The following is a 23,415-nucleotide window of genomic DNA, read 5'->3' as shown; positions in this document are numbered from 1 at the left end:
CTGTTTTATGCACAAGGGTCGCTTTCTGCGTCAGGCGTAGACGCCCTAGTACATGGCCTGTAACACTGCACATTTTAAAAAAACGTATTGGCATGCATATTTCTCTGAATCCAAGCTCTTCAACATTAAAGCAAGACCCTTCATTTTAATCATTAGAGAATGAATCCAGTGCTAATAGCACTTAATTGTTTCACTAGAATGATCTCCGTTGGTTTTGGCAGCTGAAATGAAAACAATTCCAAATACCATCAAAGGAGCTTATCCACACACAGCATGTACAGGGAGAGTGTTTTGATATACAACGGTGTGTTAATATCATAACATCTCCTAATACTACATACGGTTCTGTAATCCTTGTCTGTCTCAGTCTATGATCTCAGAAGGTCCGATGGGTAAAAGCAAAAGGAATAAAATAGACACAGAAAATCTTGGTCCTTGCCCCTGAAAATAATGCGCTGCCGGTCTCTTTGCTTCAACCATATACCTATATTAATCTTGACTTTCTTGAAGCTTGCCCGCTAGTTTAAATTTGTATGCGACATCAAACATACCTTTTCACATATGTTCTTTCCAGATTTTTTTTAACAGTTACTTAGCAGTTTATAGAAGGAAGTGAATGATCTCATCAAGCTGCTTAGAAATTAAAAAAAAAAATCTGTGCTTATTAATTATGCAGGATTAGTCTAATTATAATTCAGCAAATTAATTAGCGACAGAAGGTGTTCTGAAACATTGGAGTACATTTGCATGTTAAATGGAGAGGCTAGTCTGTAATATATGTAAATTTATGCATGGCTTCATAGTTTAATTTAAAAATTTGCAGCTGCATATGGTATGGGAGCAGGTGAAAAGTCAGTTTTAGTTTAATGATGCTAACAAACATTGGATGCTGTCCTGTCTTAGGGAAGGAATGCACTGAATGCACCCCTATCTGCCAATCTATAAATCTGTCATAGGAATATAATGTTACACCAATGTTCGGATTCAAGGTCATCTGTGACTAGACCCAGAAGTACAATAGGTGCAAATCTACCAACTGAATAGACCTCCGAAAAGGGAGGAGGCAAAATGTGTACGGACCCAAGTTGCTGGGATGTAAATTTGCCTCTTCAGCAAATGCATGCGTGTTTATTCTATACGAAACCAGTTTAGGGACAGGCAATACTCTTGGCTTCATAAACGAGTGAGAGCTTTCAGCTGAGCGATATCCACTCTGGCAGGTGTAAAATAGGTGCCTAACCTTGGTTCCGTCTCTAACATTCACATCAGCGCAACTTTCTGGTCTCTTGGAGTCATCGGAAAGTTATTACCAAGTCCTGGATTAACTGCAGGGTAGAGGGTGTTTATGTGCTGGCCTCTGCCATCTGGCAGAAATAGTAAAAACCAGCAGACCCATCAGCAGCAAAAAGGCTATCGGTGTAATTGGTGATCACTGTTCAGCCTAGCATGGCTCAACAGACAGACGTTGTCTGAGAGCAGTGGGGTAAGAGGATAGAAGAGCCAAAAGATAAAGGAATCGTAAGCTTCTCCGGCTACGGAAAAAAATAGCAGGGATCAGATTCTGTGCTCATCTAACGCCTATGTGAGCCTTTTCAGGCATCCATAGGGTTTGCAAAGTAGAACCTGAGTTAAATTTGCACCTGCTAGAAGGACAAAGTGATACCAAAGGATGTATTGATAGAGCCAGTATTGCCGAGCATCGTCAGGCCTCTGTTTGCGTGACCTAGTCCAGCACCAAACCACGTGTGTGCTGCTGAGGCTGACAGAATTGTAATGAAGAATTTGGCCATGTTTTCAATATCCTGCTGGGTGTTCTGTTCTGAGGCAATGAGCTTTATGAAATTAAAAAGAACCAGTAAAATCACAAACGTGGACTGGCAGGAATGGTATGTGGTTCTTGGCTGGAAGAGCAACTTGATCTATGTTATGGAGTAAGTCACTTAATTTCTAGGTGCCTTGACTTCCCCATCAGTGAAATGAGTTTAAAAGCCTTTTTTCCCCCTCTTGTCCTTTGTGTATCTTTTCTCCAATAACAATTTCACAACGTGACTGTGCAATGCTTTGCACAGTTGGAGCCCATAGATACTGTAATAAACCAGGGAATATTATCTGAACGTCCCTTTCAACAGCCCGTCAGCCCAATCCTCTACTCTATTACCTCCCTGCCTATTGACTTTTGATTATGCTATGGCATTTGGTCGTGTGCCAAATGGCATGAATAATATGGATCTTACAGTATAAATAAGCTTTTAGCCATTGTCTTGTAAGTTACTGGAAAGTTTTGGTGTGGGAGGAAGGAGGAAGGCCCAAAGGAAAAGAGAAACTGCTCAGATTGCAGAGAGTCCTCCAAAGACTTTTTGGAGAACAATTGCAATTACAAATACGCTGTTAGTGTTGTGTTTCATTTTCAATTCGAACCCATAGAGTTCAATTATTATTTTCATTAATGGTGTCAGGTTTTCATCAGAGTGCACAAACAAGGAGGTTTTCCTTAGAGGTTTTTTTTCCTAGCAAATGTAGCCATGCCAAGTAACTACATTCAGCACCGAGAAATGACTGTCTGCGTAACCGGCAGCACACTCTCCCCCAGCCCTTGTTTCTTGAAAATGGGATCACTTTGCAAGACAGAATAAGCGTTTACCAAATGAGTGTGAATTGCAGTTGTGGATGTGTGTGCCAGAAAGAGTGGAACAGAATCTACTTCAGAGATGAAAATTGTGCGGAAGGTGGGAAACGTACAGAATATAAATATCACATTTACTGACATGTTTGGGGCTTGGATGACATATTGCAGGTTTGCATTCAGTTACAATTAGTTTGGAAACTAAGCTCTTCAAAAAAAGGCTGCTAGATATAGGGCAGAGAGAAATATGATGTTCTAGGCTTCAGAGAGATGGGATATTTGGGGAGGAGTTGTTCGTTGGTTGGCAGTCGGACATGAATTCAAGTCCAGCCGTGGCTGTGGACTCCAGGTGTGCCGTTCTTTCTTGATCCATGTGAAAAACAGGATACCAGCACTTTCATCCCGTATCTTCTTTAAAGCATTGCACGGTGTTACTTACCCAAGTGTGATTAGGATCTCTTGGCATGACAAACAAACCATAATTAGAAGCAGTTTTAAGATGGGTACTGCTATCCCATAATTTTAAGGTTAACTTTTAAGCTAGCCTGTTCTCTTCACCTATCTTAGCTGAATTACTAACCTTTTCTTGTTCCATTTTCACATCCGTCTCTAGCGTTAGCTTTTCTGAGCTCAGTGTTGCGAGGGGCCAGAGACCGTACAAATCAGATACTTACTAGTAATAATCTTCTTCAACCTGATCTAGTTAGCAGTGTCCCTGCTCCTGTGAGGGGGTAGGACTAGATGACCTCTAGGGGTCCCTTCCAACCCAAAACATTCTATGATTCTATAATTCTATGATTCTGCCTTCCCGTGGTGTTTCCAGGTGGCTTTTCAGGTCTGAACACTAGGCACAGAAAAAGAGGCCCTAAATAACGGTCAAACCCATCAAAACTTAAACTTAAAATCTACACTGGAGTGATTGACTAAGTGTGGGAGAAAGCAAGCAGGATGATAAACAGTAGATGTTGGTAAAGTCATTGGACTGTTAGCCTTGGAAAACGGAATTGTTTTGATACTTAAAATTATCTGATGTTTCCAATTTATTTGAGGGATACAATGCCTTGTGGCATTTTAAAGTCCTTTTTGAGCTTTTCTTCTTTTTAAAAATAAAAGCACTAATTCCACCTGTTCTCTATTACACTTATCTGATCTGCATATCTTCATATGCTTTGCATTGAGAGCGTCTTGGAATGAGCATGCTGTTATTGATTGATTAATTAATTTAATAATAAAGATGGGCCTAAACCGAAAACTTCTGATCTAGACTTTCTTCAGTGCAAAGGACTTCTGTGTCCTGTAGATCTTGGTCCAAACCACCTTGATTTAATAATATGAGTACAAATAGACAAAAGCCTCACATCTTGAAGCCAGCTTCACTTTTTTTGCCATTACAATTCTGTTAACATCAGTGCAATTACTTCTGAACCGTACTCTTTAGACCTCTGTGGGAGCGGACTTTACCTTGGCAAGCATCTATTTTGAAGCTGGAAAAGAAATGTAGAGCATAGGAAAAAGTTCCTGTAGATAGGGGTCAGGATCAGTGCCTAGAAGCTGAGAGACACTCAGAGAGGTGACATGAGGAGAAAGGCGTAATGGTAACGTAAGGGGCTGTATGTGGCAGAAAGTATAGGTGGAAGCGTAAAAATAAGAATCAGAAATTTATGAGGAAGGGATCTCAAAGGCTCATGTACTCCAGCTCCCTTAGGTTTGCGTACACCTATCTCATGTCTCACGCGAGGCTGAGGAATTCTCTTGTGTAGTCTGGTTGTCCTCTGCGCACAGAAGCGTGGAGCTGGAGAACGCTCTAACTAGATTGGTGGGTCCCGTAACTGAAGGACTTATTTGGAATTAAAGCAGGAGGGTAGAGAAGTGTTTCTCATTTTTCCTATCAGGAGATGAGGACGTTGTTGAGGACAGGAGCAGCAGGCATAATGTTGGCGTGTGGTTTTTTTGGCGCAACTGGAGTCTTTCTATTAAAAAAATAAGTGACAAATGAACAGCCAACTCTCTTTGCCTGGCCTAGGCTTGGGACCTCGTATCATCTGACACCCGCTCCCTTCTCTCACAGTAAATCTCTGACAAACTTGGAAAAGTCTTCTGACCTACATATGTTGGTTTTCACATTTGTTAAACTGGGTTCACACTTTATGCACAGGAGTTTTGTGAAGATTAATTAGCTGCTGTTTGTGGAGTATCATATAAATACTCTGGTTTATTGTAATAACCTCACTCATTTCTCACACACTATAAGGTGTATGTTCATTTAGAATGCCTTTGTGCAATGCCTGATCCCACATTGACTATAACTGCTGGAAAAGAGTAGGAATTTTTCTCATCAGCTCCCTAATAATACACACTGACATAATAGAACAAAGTTACTCCAGAGATAAATACTCAGATTATAAAGAAGTCTTCTACTGTGATATTCATTAAAATCAAGATGATGATATCAAATAAATGCAATTAATTGCTTTTAAATACTGAACTTCAAATGTATGTGCAAAATCTGACCTAGTCCCTTTGAAAGGAAGAAATTTCAAGTAAAGCCTACTTTGTCGTGTTGGGGCATCGGGTAGGGTTACTTGTCACACTTATCTCAGAGTTTGCAATGCCAAGACACACATGGGTGAGTCGAGGAGAGGATGGGAGACCCTGATCTCAGAATTTCCTAGCTTTGATGGAGTTGGAGTCAGGCCCTCACTGTAATGATAGTTTTTCAGTTCATAGTACGTTTAATCTTAATATTGTTGAACGGGAGCAAAGATATGCATAATAACACTGTCTAGCTTTTTCTTTGTTCACCTTGTGACTTTTTGGAAGCACTTTAATTATTTAAGCAGAATGCCACCATATCTTTATGTTCTCATTAGATTGTAGCACCATAGCATTTGCTGATAAACATAATCATGCTAAGATGGCAGGCATGTCCTCGTGCCAAAAAATAACTGAGGCCATGAATCTAAATTCTACAGTAACCCAAACATGACAGGGTTATGTCAGTATTTGCTTTACAAGGGATATTTCTGAAGTGTATCCAGAGGCTGCTGACAAGATAAAAAATAGTTATATCTCTTGATTCTGTACCTGTATTTTAAGGCGGCACGAAAGGTGGGTAGGAAGGTTAGTTAAGATGTAGAACCAGGAGTCAGGAGATCTGAGTCCTAGTCCCAGCTCTGGTGCAGACCTGCGATGTGATGGGGAGCAATTCCCTCCCAGTTTCCAGACCCTGGTATCTTTGCCTGTAAAATGGTGAGTTCCACCACCTGCTGCAGAGGGCTTTTGTGAGGCAGAATTAATTGAAGTTTAAGTCCCATAGAATGGCGCTATAAAAGCGCAAAGCGTATTATCTATTTCTGTGGTTCCATGTGGTGAGACTAATCAGTCCCAGGTCTTGTGGCAGGGTTTTAAAAAAATATTAATGGATTTTTTTTTTCTTTTTTAAACTACACCTTCTGTTGCATGTGGGACTGCTCTTTAGGGCTTCTGTCTAGTCCTGTTGAAGTCACAAGAAAGATTTTTTTTTTTTTTTTTTTTTTTTTTGACTCCAGCAGGATTTGATTAAGGTTCTTCTCAATCATCCGAGATGGAGGATAAACATTCTCAAAGGTGTGGAACATGCTTTCTAGTTCTAGCTGCATTTTTAAGTTGCCTCAGGTAGGTACAGAACTTAAGAATATAGGCATCCATAGATGAGGTGGGAGTGTGGATCAGCAATTGCTTTGGAAGGAGCTTGAGAGATGCCAGACCTTACCTACTTTGCCCTTACCCTTTCTCGCTGTCCGTTGGCAGCCCTCTGCAGGGGAATTTGTCCTGCCGCCTCTCAACCGCGTTACGGATTGTATGAGCGCTCCTGCTCTGCTTTCCCACAAAGGCAGATAGAATTGCTCGTAGTATTGCTGAAAAATAGTTGAGATAACACAGCTGTCTTTGTACTGAAGTGAAACAGGGGCATTTAAATGATTCATCAACCTAACTCCTCAGCATGGTGGTAACTCCCAGTAGGAGGAGCAGTAACTTTTAAAATAGCTCCCTCTGAATCCAGAAAGAGGGAGTTATATTTAAGGTGGCATTTTGGAGACCTCTGCAAGTGTATTAACCTGTCGATAGAAAGCTCCACTGTATGAGAGACACAATAGGAAAAGAAGGATAAGTCTATAGTTATACCTCAATTAATTTTATGTCTGTGCATTAAACTAGTCAGGTTTTCTATAGCAATGCCAGATTTTTAGTGGTAGTCATTCAAAAGTATTTAGGTTTTCCCCCAGTGCCCTTAGATGTTGATCTATGAGATGGCCGGGCCACGCTCTCTCTGCTTGGCTGGAAGCAGAGTTATCTGCTAAACTCATAGCTAATGCCATCCTTAAGAAGGAACAAAGGCCAGCTAAGAAACATGAAAATGAGCTAATTTTTTTAAATTCTGTTTTTTTTTTTTATTATTATTTTTTGATGTATGTATAGGTTAAGGCCAAAAACTGGCTAAAGGTTCTCATTTAAAAAAATTAATAAAGCCTTGCTGCAATTCTCCTGTTACCCCTAAATCAGCTTCATTTAGTGCTAAACCTTCCCTCCTCTTTGCTCCCCCCAAGTCATTTTTATTCTAATGCTGCAATAAATATTAATGCCTTTCCCAGATGCAACCACTTAAAATATATATGTATATATAACAATCTACCAAATCCTTCATGCAGATGCCTGGTTGTAGCTAAAATTTAACTGAAGAAACTCTGAAAAGGGTTTTTGGGAAAGAGAGCAACGCGGTTCAACTAGAGGAAAGACGAAAACTCCTGTGTGTGCATCTAAATAAAAGGAAATGTAAATCTGGGGTGGCGGGAGGGGAAACTGTCTTAGTGCAGCGTATCCAGAGAGCTCCAAAGAAACTCCAAACCTCTTAGCACAGGCAGCGTAGATGAACGCTGCCACAATGCTGAAGTCCTAACACCCGAGGCCAGCGCTGTCAGCAGTGAGATGAGGAATTACTGGTGCCCTATTTGTGGTATCTTAGGGTTACACAATTTTCAGCACCTCTGGTGCTCAGCAAATCCAGAAAGTCAGGCACCTTTATGTTGTCTCAAGTGGGATTCCCCAAAATTGCTGTTGGTTAAATATCCCGGCTAAACACCCTACAGCTCCGTGCCTTTGGACGCTGAACGCTGTTTGTTGCAAAGGGTGAGGGATGAGAATGCTCTGCGTCTTGTAGGAGGCAGACGGCTCGGAGTGAAAGGAGAGTTTTGTTTGCTGGGTATTTTTAAGGGACAGTACATCTGCTGGTAGGAATCGGCACAGACCTAATTGAAATCCAAGGTAATTTTCACATACGCTGCTGATTTATGTTTGCTGGGGATCTGAAGCCCAATTTGCTGGAGACGTTTAGCAGAAAATATAAATTCAGTTCATCGCCACGCAAGGTTGCAGAGTTCAGTCGCGGATACTGTTCAACATACATTTAGGATTTTTACCTTTCCACATCTGCCTTTCGGGGGGCCGTGTAACCTGCGCCACCGCAGGAGCTGAGCTCTTCCCAAAGTCACTGCAGCTGACACAGCGAGTTCTCTTACAGGCACCTTTCTTTGCTCAGATTTTTTTCATTCTTTAGCTTGTGTTGAGCCTTTTTCTCATCTAGATGAAGGGATGCAAGCATTGAAAAGCATTAAAAAGTAAACTGGACTTTTTTGTGATAAATTCGACCTTTTATTTTTCCTTAAAAGTAACAACTTCTCATGGATTTTTGTTTGCAGTTCTCCTCCAAAGCAATCAGTTAGCCACCGGCTCATTGATTTTCATGTAAAAGTTACTTGCCTTGGTTTCATTATACCGTTTGGTTACGTTCTGCAGTTTTCCCTTCCATAAATAGATCTCAGTAACATAAGCAGTTTCTGTATCTGCAAATATTTTTTTTATATCTGTTAAGAAGAGGGCAGGATAAAAAGGAGTGTTTGTGAGTTACATTTCTGGCTCAAATTCTCCAATGAATCTTTGAGCGTGCCGGCACGCATAGCATTTTTCCTTCTGAAAACATTCTTACAGATAAAATCTTGCTTACCGAATCATTCAAATAAAAGAGGTCACAGCTTTCAGCATGAGGAGTCACTAAGACTTATTTGACAGAATATATTCGCTCAGGGCTGCTCCTGAGGTGTGAAGTTCTGTGTAGGATTTTTAGTTCGGAATCCAAGGAGGTGACCAGGGCTCTGTTCGCAGGAGTTGCCCTCTGACAGCCGAGCACCGACCCATCTCTCCCGCTGGACTCGGATGCCAGCGGGAAGAGGGACCTTAGCAGGATGCCGTTCCTTCGCCCCGATCGGTGCCACGGGAAGAACCAGTGAGCTCTCCAAGCTGTAAATAGGAAGGAACGATGGAGATAAAAATAACAGGCTGCAAAATGCACACACGGAGGAAATAAATGTTTTAGATATCTTTAAAATGTTTGTGAGGGGTGTAAGGGAAGAAGGAACCTTTTAATTTAAAAAGCTCACTGGAAGGATGTGTTCTGTGACAGGCATTTTATATGACGTTATCTGGGTCTTTTTTTGTGGGTTCAATTGTCGTGAGGTTTTCGAAGGGTTTTGTTTGTTCAAGCAACATATAAATGGATCAGATCCTTCGCTATTTCTTTGTATGTTTGGGGCAGATGGAAGAGAAATACCACGATGGAAGGGGTGCAAAGAAAGTAGAAATAACAAGGGGAGAGTGGATTTCTGCTTTATTGTCTTGTGTTAGGACTGTTTTGGTGGTTGTTGTTGGTAAACCCTAGGAAATATCCATCTTTCTCCTTTAAAGTTCTAATTCAAGGCATGAATGTGTGAGTTCTGAAGGGACTTAGGGACTGCGGTAAAAAATCGTTGTCATAGTAACAGAAAGGGAAATAGGCCTGGCTCACCTGGGACTTTAACTTACTGCAAAAGCGGATTTTTTTTTTTAAGGAAAGCACTCAGCAAGAGAAATAAATAAATAAATCGTTCTTTGTATTCTAAATCAATTCTTCAACTGTTTATTTTTTCTTATATGCAAGTCTTTTTCCTTCTAAATCTATCTTAAAGTCTCTGTGGTTTTGGTTTTGTTTTTTTTTTATTTTAATTGTTGCAGTTAAAGCCATTTTGTCTGACAAATGGAAATGAAAAGAATCACAGAAAATATTTTCACTTGCAATAGGGGATGTCAAAAAATTTTCTTGCCTGTTATGCCTGAATTTTGAATACGTGCTTGTTCTGTTTTTAATCCAACAACTGGGGTTTTTCATATAGTTTCTTTGCCTCTTAAATTCGCAAATTTAAATGGATGAAGCAAATAACAAAGAGATGAGTCCTCTCCTCCCTGCATTTGACACCAAATTTTCTGGAAAAGCTTATAGAAAAAGCCTGCCTAGGATTTCTAAACTGTAAAATCCGTATGTTCTAGCGCTTCGTGGTGGGTAAGCCCATCGAACGTGCTGAAGATTCAACTTGTGTACGTGACAGGCTGAACTCTACAGGATAATAACACATAAAGATAGGCATATGTGACAGGGCAAAAATAATTGGCACGAGAACTTTGTACAATGTTAATAGGTTTATCTGCTGGGACAGCATGAGCTGTCATGTATTACTCCGGGTTGTGTTTTTGTTATCCTCTCGCAAAATCTATGTAAGATTATAATCTGGAGTCTTGGCAGTCCTGCTGCCTTGCTTTAGTTACTGAAATCTTAATAACTAAAAACATCGTCATGATGAAATCTCATCGGCTTCTTCTGGGAGCTGTATTTGTTTCTGTGTTTTTTAATACATTCTCAGTAGTTTCAGGGCTTTATCTGCCTCAGAGTTGCCCTGTCGGTTTTTGTAGTTTTTACAATAACATTATCCTTCTATATTGTTTCACGGAAAATCCCTTCAGACAGCGAAAGAAAGACCTTGTATGGAAGGGAGAGATAAAGAAAGGGACTAAAATGGTGTGGTCAAACCCGCAATGAGGAAACCAGCATAAATCGGAGTTGCTATGTTGACTTGTGTCAGCTCACAGCCCAGCTCCGGGCGGGTTACAGTCACGCTGGTTGTACTTTACCTGATTTTTTTTATTTTTTTTTTAACTTCTGTTTGTTACGGTTTGGTTTTGTTTGTTTTGTTTCTGGTTTGGTAAGTTCTTAATAGTCCTGGTTTACTGATACACCATCATGTGAATCACTGCAATGCATACTTTAACACAGACTGTAACAAGATGGGTTTTGCTGTGGTTAATAGAAGTGACCTGGTTCTTTATCTTTCCAGATTCTTCTTAAAATTTTTTCTCAAGTGCAATCAGAATTGTTTGAAAACAGCAGGAAACCCAAGAGATATGAGACGGTTCCAGGTAAGTCTTATAAGGCTCAGCATTAACCTGTCTGCTTTTTTTCTTCTTTACCCTCTCCTCTCTCCTACATTGTTCATAATAAATATGACGACAGTATATGATAAGCCATATCAGATATTGTTAAAGTTTTTCTCCATTTGTTGTGTTTGAACCTTTTTTCCCCCCTTTTTTCCTCTTTTTCCACTCTGAATCCCCAAGGGGAAGTGCTGTACTGTACCAACCAGCAGTGGATATTTGATTTGACACCCTCGGGCAAAGCACTCGCACATACAGCTGCCCACAGCAGGGATCATGTTTGTGATACTTAGATGCCTCAGAATTTTTCAAAGTAGCTCTGTACATGGTACACAAGCAGTCTCCTCATTTCCCTCCGCTCCCTATCTCTTTCCATCTCTTTTGCCTTTTAACTCTCTCATGCCCTCCCTTTCGGCTTCTTTAAAAAAAAAAGAAGCCAAAATAGCTATGGTCACTTTAAGATCTCACGCAGCAAAGCAACAAGACCCGTGGGACAGTGACCCAGCTGCTTTGCAGTGAAATCTGCCACTGGTTTCATCATAGCTGTCGCCGATGTATTGTGAATACCAGCTAATAAAAACACAGAAGGAGGTGAAGTGTGTCACTGGTGAAGAGAAAGGCAGACACGTTCTCTCACCTTCCATGCCCTAACCTTTTAAGCAACTACGTTTAATAAATAAGTATTTTAGCTGTAACTTAGCCCTCACAAAAATGTAAATGGAATGCTCAGGCCTTTTACGTGTCCTGGATGCCCTGTCATGTCTCCGTGCGGTGTGAAAGGTGGCACGGCAGCGACCGCTGTAGAAAAGTGGTGCTAGAACTAACTGACTCTGGTGCAACCGAGAGCGAGGCAGCATGGTCTAGTGGAAGGGGTCCAAGATTGCAAGCCAGGTGGCTGGACTGGACCTCTGATTTGCTGGGTGACCTTTGATTTCCACCTCTCCAAATGGGGTTGCTCACCTTGGTAAAACTTTGTGGTCTTGATTCAGGAGAGCGTTTGAGAAAGTGCACACATGATTTGCCAACCAGAGCCTTTGAAATCTCCTGATGAAAAGGGACTGTACTTGCTCGTTACCATTATTATTGGACCTTCACCGTGTCACTTCTGTGATACAATGAGGATTTTAGCTTGCTGGGGGACGTGTGATTTTCTTGTAGACCCACAAGACTTGTAGTGGGGAGGTGACATCCTTAGGTTTGGCAATTCATGCTCCATTGCTTGGGCACTTGCATCGGTGTCCTCATTTATAAATGAAGTTAAAACTCCACAGGATTTTGCAGAATTGTTTAAAACTTTCCACCAAAACATATTTTCATGGACAAGTGATTTACTTTTTTTTTACTTTTACTAGCAATGAAAAATTCAAAGGAGATATATTTTTATCAGAAAGAAAAGAGTTCAACTTTTAAGAGAAATACTGCAAAATGAAAGCTTCTGAAAGCTCCAAAAATTTTAAAGAGATGTAGCCAAAAAATATAAAGAGTTATTAATTTTTTGTTTTGAGCAGAAATAAATGTAAAGAAAAATTCATGACCAACTTAATTTTTTTCACTAGTGATTTAAAGAGACTGCAGTGACTTTTTCAGTCCGTGTTTTTAGAGAGGATAAGACGTGAGAAAAAAAGAGGTGCTCATTGTTAGGACACTTATACTGATATTTTTTTTCAAGTGCCAATTTCCATAAAGAAAGAACACCAATTAGATGTCACCTGCCAAAAATGCAAAAAAAATCTGAGAGTAAAGGAAAAGTCAATTTATAGCATGTAAAGAGATCTTGTTAGCTCTTAGAGCCGCCCAGAAGAGCTGATTGTGGAACGTAATGAAACATAGACACAGAGTCTCTTTTTTGTTTTGTTTTGTTATGCGTTTGTAAAAATCTTGCACAAGGGATCAGCACCTGGGGATTCTGGGCACTACCATAGCACAAATAACGTTGGTTTTAACAGCCAAAACACAAACTCTGGAGCCAAACACTCCTGAACGTTGAAGAAATTCTGATCTGATTTCAATCTCATGCTATGGCGAGTGACACCAGAATCCCAGATCTTGATCAGGTGCTGAACTGCAGGAGGATTTTGGATCTAATTTTTTTTGGCAGGACTCTCTCTAGTATCAGCCTTATTCTTTTTTTCACCTCTGTCTCTCCACACCCAAAATGGTGATGTTAGCAGAGCCTAAGCAGCTTCAAATTTCCAGTGAAAGATGGAACAGGGAAACTGAAATGACTCTTACAGCACCCGCGTGGTTACTGGTGGAATGCCCTTGTTCCTTCAGCCCATCCACCTGGTGTGCCTCTTGTATGTGAGCAAGTATGGCCTCGCTCTTGATCTTTGTACCAAAATCAGCAGTTTATTGGAGAAGAAAATGAGCTGGGATAGACTCTTCAGCTGGGTTTTCTGCCTTACAACATGCCAAGCTGGAAAAATAGAGCCAAGTGAAACTCTCTGGTTCTGTTTTGCAGGGCTTACTTAAACTCCTCTTGCACTTTCAGCTCATGTGAGTTCATACCCTTGGAGTTTCATTGTGAGATTTAAATTCAAACCCCCAAATTAATCAAGATCAGGCAAAACCACGAGGTTTAGCTTACTTTTTGTCAAAACCAAAAATGTTGACAAGACTTTGTTTCAGAGTTACGAAAATGAACCCTTTGAGACAGACTGCAGAACGCTTGAGGTTTTGAGCGAAAGCAGGATCTTTATTCAGGCTCATTCAAAACTGGACATATTGGTTGATGAGCTTTGTTCTGGGCTACAAAAATCAGTATGTATAAAAAAAAAGGTACAAAAAGTAGTCAATTGCTAAAATTTTATGCACTGGGAGTAAAAAAGCTCTGTGTTCCAAAGGAAGTTAGCCATGATGAACTGTAAAGGCAAGAAGCAAAGGCAGCTTGTTTTCTGTCTGCCCTGACGTTTCTAAGGGTAGAAGCATGACTTCCCTGAATGCAGCAAAACTTAAGTGTTCTTGAATGCTCTGCCGTCTCTGCCTTCCGGATCCTCCTTTTTTTTTTTGGTTGATTTTTTGTTTTTAAATTTGGGCAAACCCTTCTTTGCCTGCGGCTTGTTGAGCTTCATCTGTCAGCTACCCTTAAAGTCAGAACTGGGAAACAAAGGTAGAGAACTTCAGATATTAGTAGTGTGGTTGCACACTGTGAACATGTTCATTTTAATTTTAATTGTTAAGATTTATATCAGGCAACGTAATTAATGTGCAGAATTGTTTATTAGGTTTGAAAGGACAGTTGTTTGTCCTACCGGTACAGGAACCTGTGAGCAGAGTAAAAGCATGGTCAAAAAGCACAGTGCAGTAGGATACTTTATTCATTTTATGATTTAATTTATTATGTTTTATTCTTGGGCCATATCTAAAACCTTTATTGGTTTTTTCCTAATAAATTATTTGTACAGCTGTTGTTATTAAGGCCCACATCTTTCAAACATTTCCACATGTTTAACTTCCCTTATGCAAGCAGACCTCTGCAGCGATGCTCAGTTGAGTATCTTTTAATTTGTACCTATGTTTCTCTGCAGAACCAAATATATTCATTTTCAATGGAGTAGTGCTTGTCAGATCTCCAGGAGACATTAAAATACTCTTTTTTATGGTTATAAAAAAAAAACCAAAACAAAACAGAAGAGAGAATCCCTATATCAAAGTTCTCATTTAAATTGCTACCGAAACCTGGCAGTGAAAGGGTCTCATCAAAACACATTTTGCTCTTTCATGGAAATTGAATGAAAATCCAAAACTCAGGCTTTGTTGTTGAGACACAACGATAAATAAGAGACATGGAAATGGTGCTGTACAATGCATCTCAGTGAGTTCTTCCAGCATGGAAGAATGGTTACTCATGTCTGGAAAAGTGTCAAGTTAATGCTTCTGATTAGAGATGGGTGTGAAGCTACACAGTTTGGGCTTGGTTTGGCCGATGACCAAAGTTCCAGGGCGTTGGGATCCAGTCTCTGAGCCTGGCCTCAGCCTCAGTTCTAGATAGAAGATTTAGATATTTTATAGTATAGTTACAATATTTTAAACTAAATTAAATGTTAGGTTTCACTTCTATCACTCTCAGTTAAAAAAGGGGGGGGTGGGGAGAAAAAAGGGTGGAAAGGTTACATTAACACTGCATTGTAAATTTAATACAGCTCCAGATGCCTGAAGAGGTTTTTTTTTTTTTTTTTTTTCATATAATTCTTTAGTTTGGAGAGCAACACCAGCTGCTTTGTGATCATATTAACTATTTGAAATTTGCTTTGATATTAAGTAGAGCTTCAAAGATACAATGAAAATCTCTTAACTTTCATTTTTTTAATCAAATAGAAAGGTTTTCTATTGTTGAAAAAAATGTTATACCTCAGAAGTTAACAGATGTGTGATCATTATTTTAGTGGAGGTTCTTTCCCCGGTAGTAACATAGTTTTATGGTGAATCACTCACTACTTCAATGTCTGTCGGTGGCTAAAGCAGGGAAAGGGAAGCTTTCTCAAATGGATATTTTCATGGTTACTTGATGGCTGCCCAAATACGTATACAGATTGGGTAATATAGCCTTGTGGATTTAACTGAAACAAATATTGATGATTTATCAATTCAATTATTTCTGAATAAAGATTGTCAAGGGAAAAGCATGCTAAAATCACCTATTTGAACCGTAGTGCTGATTACTTGAGTTCAGCTAATCTGCAAATCTGAGTTTACATAGGTATTGTCGTTACTGTCGTTGCTGTATTCTCAGCGAGTGATTCTCCCAGGAACAGAATAAAAAAAAAACATGATGCCCTCCATTTAATGAGGACTTCTCCTAGAGAACTTGATTGAAGCCCAATAATACTTAATGGTAACGACCGGTGTGTAATGGGGGACAATAATTCTGTGGAATTAAGATGAGGCACTTCAGCTAAAATGCTTCAGCTGAGACCCGGTGCTAATGCATTAGACTCCTGTTGATTGGGAATTCTGCTTCAAGCAGTAACATCCTGATTAAACAGATCCTACAGTGCCGCGGTCGAGAGAATGGTACAAGGCAACAGAACATCAGAACTAACAATGGTCATCTTTGAACCAACATGCTTTTTTAGAAACAAAAAGAGAAAGGTCAGCAATTGCCCTCTGTTTTCAGCAGAAATCATGACATGGAATGTTTCCTGGCAGGTATCCCCCTCTAGGTGCTCTAGGGAGAAAGAGAAAGGAAAAATAACAAGGTGTATCCCTGGGGAGATTTCCTTCCTGACCTCAGAGTGGTTGGATCAGTTAATCATCAGGCACGTGAGCAAAGCTGGCTGTGTTTGAGAATTCACCCAGCTAGCTTCTAACACGAAGCACTGAAGGATCTGTGTCATTCAGGAAAAAGAAAAATTGGGTAAGAATGGTGGGATAATATTGTGGGTTAGGAATGTTGTAGGCTGTAAAGAAACAAAAAGGGATAGCAAGAATAAAACATAACTGAGCTAAATCAAAATCCTTCTCAGACTGGTGGTGAAAGAATGTGCCAGAGACCCCCATGGTCAGATTTGGATATGGATAGAGATCGCTGAACTGTTGTTAAAGAGATGGATACTACACAGACTGATGTCGTTATGGGGGACTAATTTCCCAGGTATAAATGCAACTGGCATCAGCAGAGTCCCGAGCTATTACTGGGTGGCAGATTTCTTCCTCAGATAGTGGCTGGCCCAACAAAAGGTGATGTTGGTTTAGATTCTATATGAGGGAGGGACTGACTGCATCTGCAAAACAACGAAACGCTCAAGGAGCTGAATACGCTCAGATCCGAAGCCCAAATAGCCATTGTGAGAGTGAGTTGCCAGAGTTGTGTATTGTCTATTAAAAATAAACCACAGATGAGATTCTACTCTGTCTCAGGTAAGCTTTGCCAGCAGAAAGACGGATGCATTTGTACAATTGTACCCGACTGATTTCTTGTTTGGAATACAATATACTGGTTTAACCATCTTCAAAAGAGAATGAAAATGGAATTGGAGCAGGTGCAGGAATGGGTCATTAAGGTGACTGGGGAGTGGACAAGAGCTTGGCTCAAATGCTTTAGTGACGTGCACTGAGAAGGGACGTAACTGCTGTCTAAAAATATCCGAAGGTAGACCAGAGTGGGAAATAATAATTTTAATGTTAGTGTTAAGTATAGACTGACTAGGAAGAAATTTAGGCTGTAAACCATAAATTCCCTAACCACCAGGACAAGCAGGCTTTAAAACAAGAGGAGCACCAAAGGCAAAAGCTTGAAAAGCTTGAAGACAGTTTTATAAAAGTAGCTTCATGGACTGGTTGCTCTAATAGCAGGAGACTCTATGCCAGTAACCCAGGCGTTATCTCCCACCCCTGTGCCCCTATAATCTTAGGAGGCCCCATTCCTGAAATGAAGGCCATGTGCATAGTTTTTTCTGTTAGCCTAGAGATTGCAACAGGCTCAGGTTCTCAGGGAGGATTTCCCAAAGAATTCAATGGAAGTTTGGAGCAGAGAGAGGCTGCTGGCATTTTTCACATTGTTTATCTTATTCCTAATCCAACTATGAAACAAACACATTATATTCTAGCATCTACTCCTGTATTACTCGCCCAACCAAAATGCCTGTTGACATCAATGGGAGCCCTGTCCAAGTGAAGACAGCAGGATGAGGCCTGACATCTTTTCTTCCACCCAGCTGGAAAATAATAATAATGATGATAATTTTTTAAATCCTCATAGTAGTTATTCTTTTGAAAAGTTAAAATAACATGGTGCTGTGACTAGAGAGTTATAAGGGAAAGTGCATCAGGAATGTAATATTGTTTCCAGATGTACAATGTCATAAAGAATTTTTTCCACACTTGGAATGGTAACAGGAATTTTTTGAGAGATCATTTACCCAGTGATGAGATATGTTACATGTAAGTAAATGCCTGTATGCCTGGAATGTTTGTACCATATGTCTAAATAGGTGTCTGTGAGTGATACAGCTTTTATGTATACGATGATGTGTATTTTCTTGCATATATGTGATTGGAAGGGGAGCACACTTTACAGTATAGAAATACTGATATAATGTATAGATGGGGGAGGAAAGATTGTAGTGCCCACATAAAGGTTTGTAAAGAAATGCAATGCTTTGAACTGTGCGTGGAAGCGAAAGAGGGGCACTGCAGCTCAGAGAGCCCGAGTTTAACGTGCTAAAGACAGTTTGACTGAAAGTCACGGTAGGTGAACCCTCATTGTGGTTTTTGTGCAGGGATTACATTACAGAAATCCACCCGGGAAACAAAAATAATGTGGAGATGCAGCACAGGCATTTCTTCAGTACTGCTGGGGAATTATTGTTTTATGTCTGTGGCTTCGTAGTTAATAACAGAACCCTTGCAGATTTGCGGAGAGGATCTCAAGAACTGCCGAACACACCACCTAGAAGCCTGTAACTCCCTCGCTGTTCCTAGAGATGGAACCTACATTCAGATGGATGAAGGGGTAACACGTTGCCCTGTCTGGTTCTTGCTTGATCGGCTCTTCTCTGAAAGTCCGACAGAGGTGACGGGTTGATCCAGCTGTTGGGCAGCACGGAATCTTTAGTCTTTATGATGTCTGGGCAAATTTGGCCCTCAGCTACAATTACTAGGATCCATGGCCTAGCTGATATATTTGGATGTTCTTAGATCATTCCAGAGGATTACATTTTGCATTAACTACTGCTTTTAGGTAAAAGGCCCTCAACTGCGTAGGCATAGAAGCCAAATTATCATACACGAGAAGTAGTGCCATCAGATCAGGAAAAGAAGAACGCACCAAAACCATTTGCCAGTAATTTGCCAGTGCTGTGGACAAATCTGAGAGTTTAAATCTCCAGGGAAGTTTGCACATCACCTTTCATCAGCACTAAATACAGGTTATAAAAAAAAAAAAAAGGCCTGGGATGTTTTACGATGTTAGGAGAACAAGTGTTATTGATAAATATGTGTTCAGAAGGGTATTGGCCAAAATGCATAGAAATGGTTAACAAGGTAATGGTAAGAAACGTTGACCTTGATTTGTTTAGCTAAGATGTAAAGATTTTTGAAGGTCAAAGGTGTTCTTGTGTAGTGTTTTGGAGTCTAACTGTGTCTGACCCTCTAACATTAAGCTGCTGTGGCCTGCAGTTTTGAAGAGTGAAGCAAACCAGGGGGAAAGAGAGAAGGGGGAGAGAACAGGAAATGGAGTGAGGTGTTTCAGGAAGTTGTCAGGAGTTGACTGATTGATTCCAGATGGAAAGGGTCACCCTTCGTGACCCAGGAAATACTCACTGGGGGAAAGCAGTTGGCTTGTGAAAGGGAAGGCCCTGGGAGTTAGAGACCATAGTGGAATGCACATTCCTCTTCCTTTTATCCATAAAACATTGTTTTTTAATCTTTGGTATAAAACAATTGGATTGTCATCTTCATCAGGCAAGAGGGAATGACTGGAGCAAAGTTCAGTAATTTTTATGTCCATAATCTGACATGTTCTTACTCCACATCATTGATAATGACTTGGCTAGCAGTGTCGTGGCAAAGATGACAAAGGTCTCTGCTGAATTTTAACAGTACCTTAGAGATTACTGCAAATAAAGCCCAAAACTTTGAGAAGGTTCTGGTCCAGATCTGAACTTTGCCTTTGGTCCTGTCCCTGAGAATGCTGTATTTATTTACCCTAGGTCCCAGCCTGTGAAATGCCAAGTGGCTTTGACCCTCCTGTGATGAATGGGAGAGGTGAATAAAAATATCTTCCATGCCTGCTGGCTCAGGGGGTGGAGGATGCTCACCACTTGTCTTCTAAACAGAGGACGGTTTCTTGCCGTTGCTCATGCTAAAGGGATCTCTGCAACTCTGACAGAAAATGGGTATTCAAACAGGGAACGTGTGTATACATGAGGTCTGCATATATTATAAAGATCTCATACTGAGAGCATGTGGGTGTGTGTTTATCACATACGTACCTTGTGTATGTGAGGTCAGATATGTATATGTTATATAGTGTAACTGTATATATATGATATACTTTTTATTTACATTTGGTTACAATTTAAACACTTGTCGTAAATATTTCAGACACTGGAATAATTCAGGTCTATTCCCCTGTTGCCATAGTGTGCTCTGTGCTGGCCAGTGAGAGATTAAAATTTATTTCCATTGTTTAACGGAAAATAATGAAGTGCATCTGAGTGGGTTCAGCTATGTCATGCGGGAAATGTTCACTTTGGATGGGAGTCTCACTCCACCCAAATGTGCAATGATGAAATCCGTTGGCACACGAAAGCAACACATTTTGTGACAAGAATGCCTGAGCATGAGTACAGGATGACAAGAGCCTTTTGGAATGAATTAAACGTGTCTCAAGAAAGAAAGTATTCTTTAAGCTAGCAGAATCCTGTAGGAGGGCAAGGTTTCTCCTGCTATGTGCTGAATAGAGTTTTATCAACACCCAGAGCTTGACATTCTCTTACCTAGACTATGAGGGTGGTGCCTGTGAAGATTCATGACCACGTCCAGGGTCAGATTCTCAGTAGCTGTGAGGCAGCTGAATGGCGTTAAGCTGATTTACACCAACTGATGGTCGAAACCTGAAAGTTCCAACAAGATGCATCTTCTTTCAGTAGTTAGAATGCTGTTTGTTCTTCTTTTCCTAAAAGTTTGTGGTTTAAAGGCACGTATATTTCTGGATGTTGTATTGTAAAGGGAAAACTAAGTGGGATTAATTAATGTATACAGTTACCTCCTCTAAGGATTCATATGCTATTGAAGCCCAGCATCATAAGTCGTGGAAGCTAAGGTTTAAAAACTGCTGCTTGATTTGGGCTCCTTGGGCTCAGATGATTTTCAAGAGGCACTACGCACGCATAGGTCAGAACCCAGACATGATACTAGGCACTGTTTTCACATAGTTGGAGTTCCCATTTTGCTCAGTCGGTGGAGACCTGTATTTTCGGAGCAGATGCAGGTACATTTGCATGTGTGTGCAGTACAGCAGATGGCTCTGAATCTGCATGTACGTATCAGAGGGCAAATTGCTGTGGTGCTCTGCAGCCTGCCCTCCTGCTTGGTGTATACAGACCTCTCTGCCATCAGCTATGCTACAGTGCATCACAGGAAACTGAATTTAGGGCCATCTGCAGTAGCTGCTTATTATACAGTAGGGACTTTATACGGCCCTTAGGATGCTACGTTAAATGGGATTAATGCATAGAACGAAGGCTGAAAATAACTTCTTCCCTTCTTGTTAGGGAGTAAACCCTGCAGGACATGATGCCATTTTACAAACAGAACAGGGTTTTAACTAAACTGAAGAATTAATACTTAACAAGTTGAATTTCAAAGTAAATTGTTTACCTGCCTCCTTTTTCTTCCCTTTCTAAATATCTAGGTTGTGTTATCAACAACAGTGAATGTTGATGGGCACGTACTGGCAGTGTCTGACAACATGTTTGTTCACAACAACTCCAAGCATGGACGGAGAGCAAGGAGACTTGACCCCTCAGAAGGTAAGGTATTTGTAGGAAGAACAGTATGCAAATGAATGCAAAAGCATATTACCCATTCTTCAATTTCTATTTGTTTTCAGGAGGGAAGCAGAGCTAAGGGGGAACTACAGAACCTCAGGGGGTTTAGAGAAGGAAGAGGCAGGAAAACAGTGTCTACTGCATGCAAAATATGATCCTCTCTACATCTAAGAGACTGGCTCCCCCTCCCCCCCCCCAATTTATTAATTAGTTTGTACTGCAAAGATGAAAAACATAGAAACACTAAGCATTATCTAAATTTCAGACTTCTCGTTCAGCTGGGATAGATTTGATTTCAGGCAAATTAGGCAACATGACATCTTAGTTAAACAGAACTGTTACAGCACAAGATGTGTATGAAAAAGTGTCACTGGTTCCCTTAAACAAACTATGCGCAAAGCATAACAATGCACAGAAGGCAAGTGACACTAATTGATTTTAGTTTGTTTGGCTAAGCAAGACTCATGGCCGTCTACAGGATGGGTTTGGGACTATATTAAAGCAATTACAAATACTTGTATCTGTTAAGCTTCAAAATGTTGGCCCCTCCTCTCCCTCTTCCCATACGTTCAGTACCAACGCATTCCACCTCTCTCATGCAGACAGTACTCAAAATTACTAGAAAATGCTATCTGTGTCTCCTTTTCCCTCCCCTGCAGCTAGTGAAAGTGAGAAGAGCTGGTGATGTTAGTAGAAAAGACAAGCAAGGATATTATTTCATTATAATGTTTTGCTGCCCCACTTCTTAACTGTGCCCTGTATCAACCTAAAAGAAGAATTAATGAACTGGAAGAAAATGATTGAATCAGTAAAGAATTCAGAGCGGTGTTAATTCTCCCCCAGCGGGCAGTGAAATGGTAGAAGGAAAATCCCAGGATTCCTAGCCTAGGAAGCCATCCAGTTTTTCCTTGACTGATTGGATGTGATTGACTGGCTGTTCAAAGGAGTCTCATGTTTTTGGAGCACTGCCAAAGTTCCCCTCCACCTCTGACCCTGTCAACATTGGGAATGGAGTGATGGATTGACTTTGGTTATGGCCTGGAAACCATATTGGGTTCCTGATGGGATGTATAGTCCAGAGGCCTTGAACATATGGAAGAGAGGAGAAAAAAAATCTACTCTATAAAATCAAGAAAATTATTAGGAATTGTCTCCTGATAGGAATTGGAGGAAACATTTGATATTCCCGTATCTTTTTTACCCATTGATAAACTTAATAAATCCTAATCTACCTCTTTCCACAGGGTTTAGCTTTTGTGTGATCATATGCTAATGAGTGGGATTTTTTTTTTAAACAGCCTCTGCACAATCATTTAAGCGTTTCATTTTTACACCCACTACAGTTGGCCTATTAGGCTTTAATGACACGATGTTAAGTGCCAGTAATGAATAGGCAAGTAATTAACACTAGCAAGGCAGAAAACATGCTTTTATTTATTTATTTATTTATTTATTTATTTACTGGGCTTCGTGGAATGGTAAAGCAGCCTTCATGGGTGAATGGCTGGAGGGGACTTGTCCTAGGCCTTTGTCAGCACTAGGGAATTCGCGCCAGCCGTGAAGCTGCTGCGGCGCAGGAACTCCCAGGAGTGGACAGGTAAAGCTGCTCTAAGCTACAGTTTGCATCAGTATGATTTAGGACCACTTAATGTCCACAGAAGTTGCTTGCACCCGTCTGCTGGAAGGGTTTACACCCGGTATTGAAAACAGTCTCAAAGCTGTGTGTGAAAAAAAACCCCATAACCTGGTGCTTTGATGGCCCTTTTGTTTTGTTTAGCCACACCGTGCATCAAAGCCATCAGCCCAAGCGAAGGTTGGACTACAGGGGGAGCAATGGTGATCATTATCGGAGACAACTTCTTTGATGGGCTGCAAGTTGTATTTGGAACCATGCTTGTATGGAGTGAGGTAGGTAGAGGTGCCTCCCTGTTGCTAAACTGAAGACACATTTGTTTTCTGAGGAAA

The 23,415-nt window shown here is 40.5% G+C and overlaps 1 protein-coding gene across 8 annotated transcripts in view; it reads left to right on the top strand.

Annotated features, from left to right (window-relative positions):
• EBF2 (EBF transcription factor 2) overlaps nt 1-23,415 on the top strand; it is a 141,294-nt gene that overhangs the window by 94,351 nt on the left and 23,528 nt on the right. For 5 of the 8 annotated variants that reach the window (XM_009635785.2, XM_035891377.1, XM_009635787.2 and 2 more), the window contains 3 exons: nt 10,861-10,942; nt 21,315-21,432; nt 23,228-23,358. In XM_009635785.2, coding sequence (XP_009634080.1) covers nt 10,861-10,942; nt 21,315-21,432; nt 23,228-23,358 — 331 coding nt within the window. Of the gene's footprint in view, nt 1-10,860; nt 10,943-21,314; nt 21,438-22,128; nt 22,132-22,937; nt 22,954-23,227; nt 23,359-23,415 lie in introns of all 8 variants that reach the window. The other 3 variants (XM_035891376.1, XM_009635783.2, XM_035891375.1) reach the window with 2 other exon arrangements.

The sequence above is a fragment of the Egretta garzetta genome, unplaced genomic scaffold (genome assembly GCF_000687185.1).
Source record: "Egretta garzetta isolate BGI_Z169 unplaced genomic scaffold, ASM68718v1 scaffold233, whole genome shotgun sequence".
NCBI classification, from domain to species: Eukaryota; Metazoa; Chordata; class Aves; order Pelecaniformes; family Ardeidae; genus Egretta; species Egretta garzetta.
The sequence above is the reverse complement of the archived record's forward strand: the minus strand, read 5'-3'. Positions and strand labels throughout refer to the sequence as shown.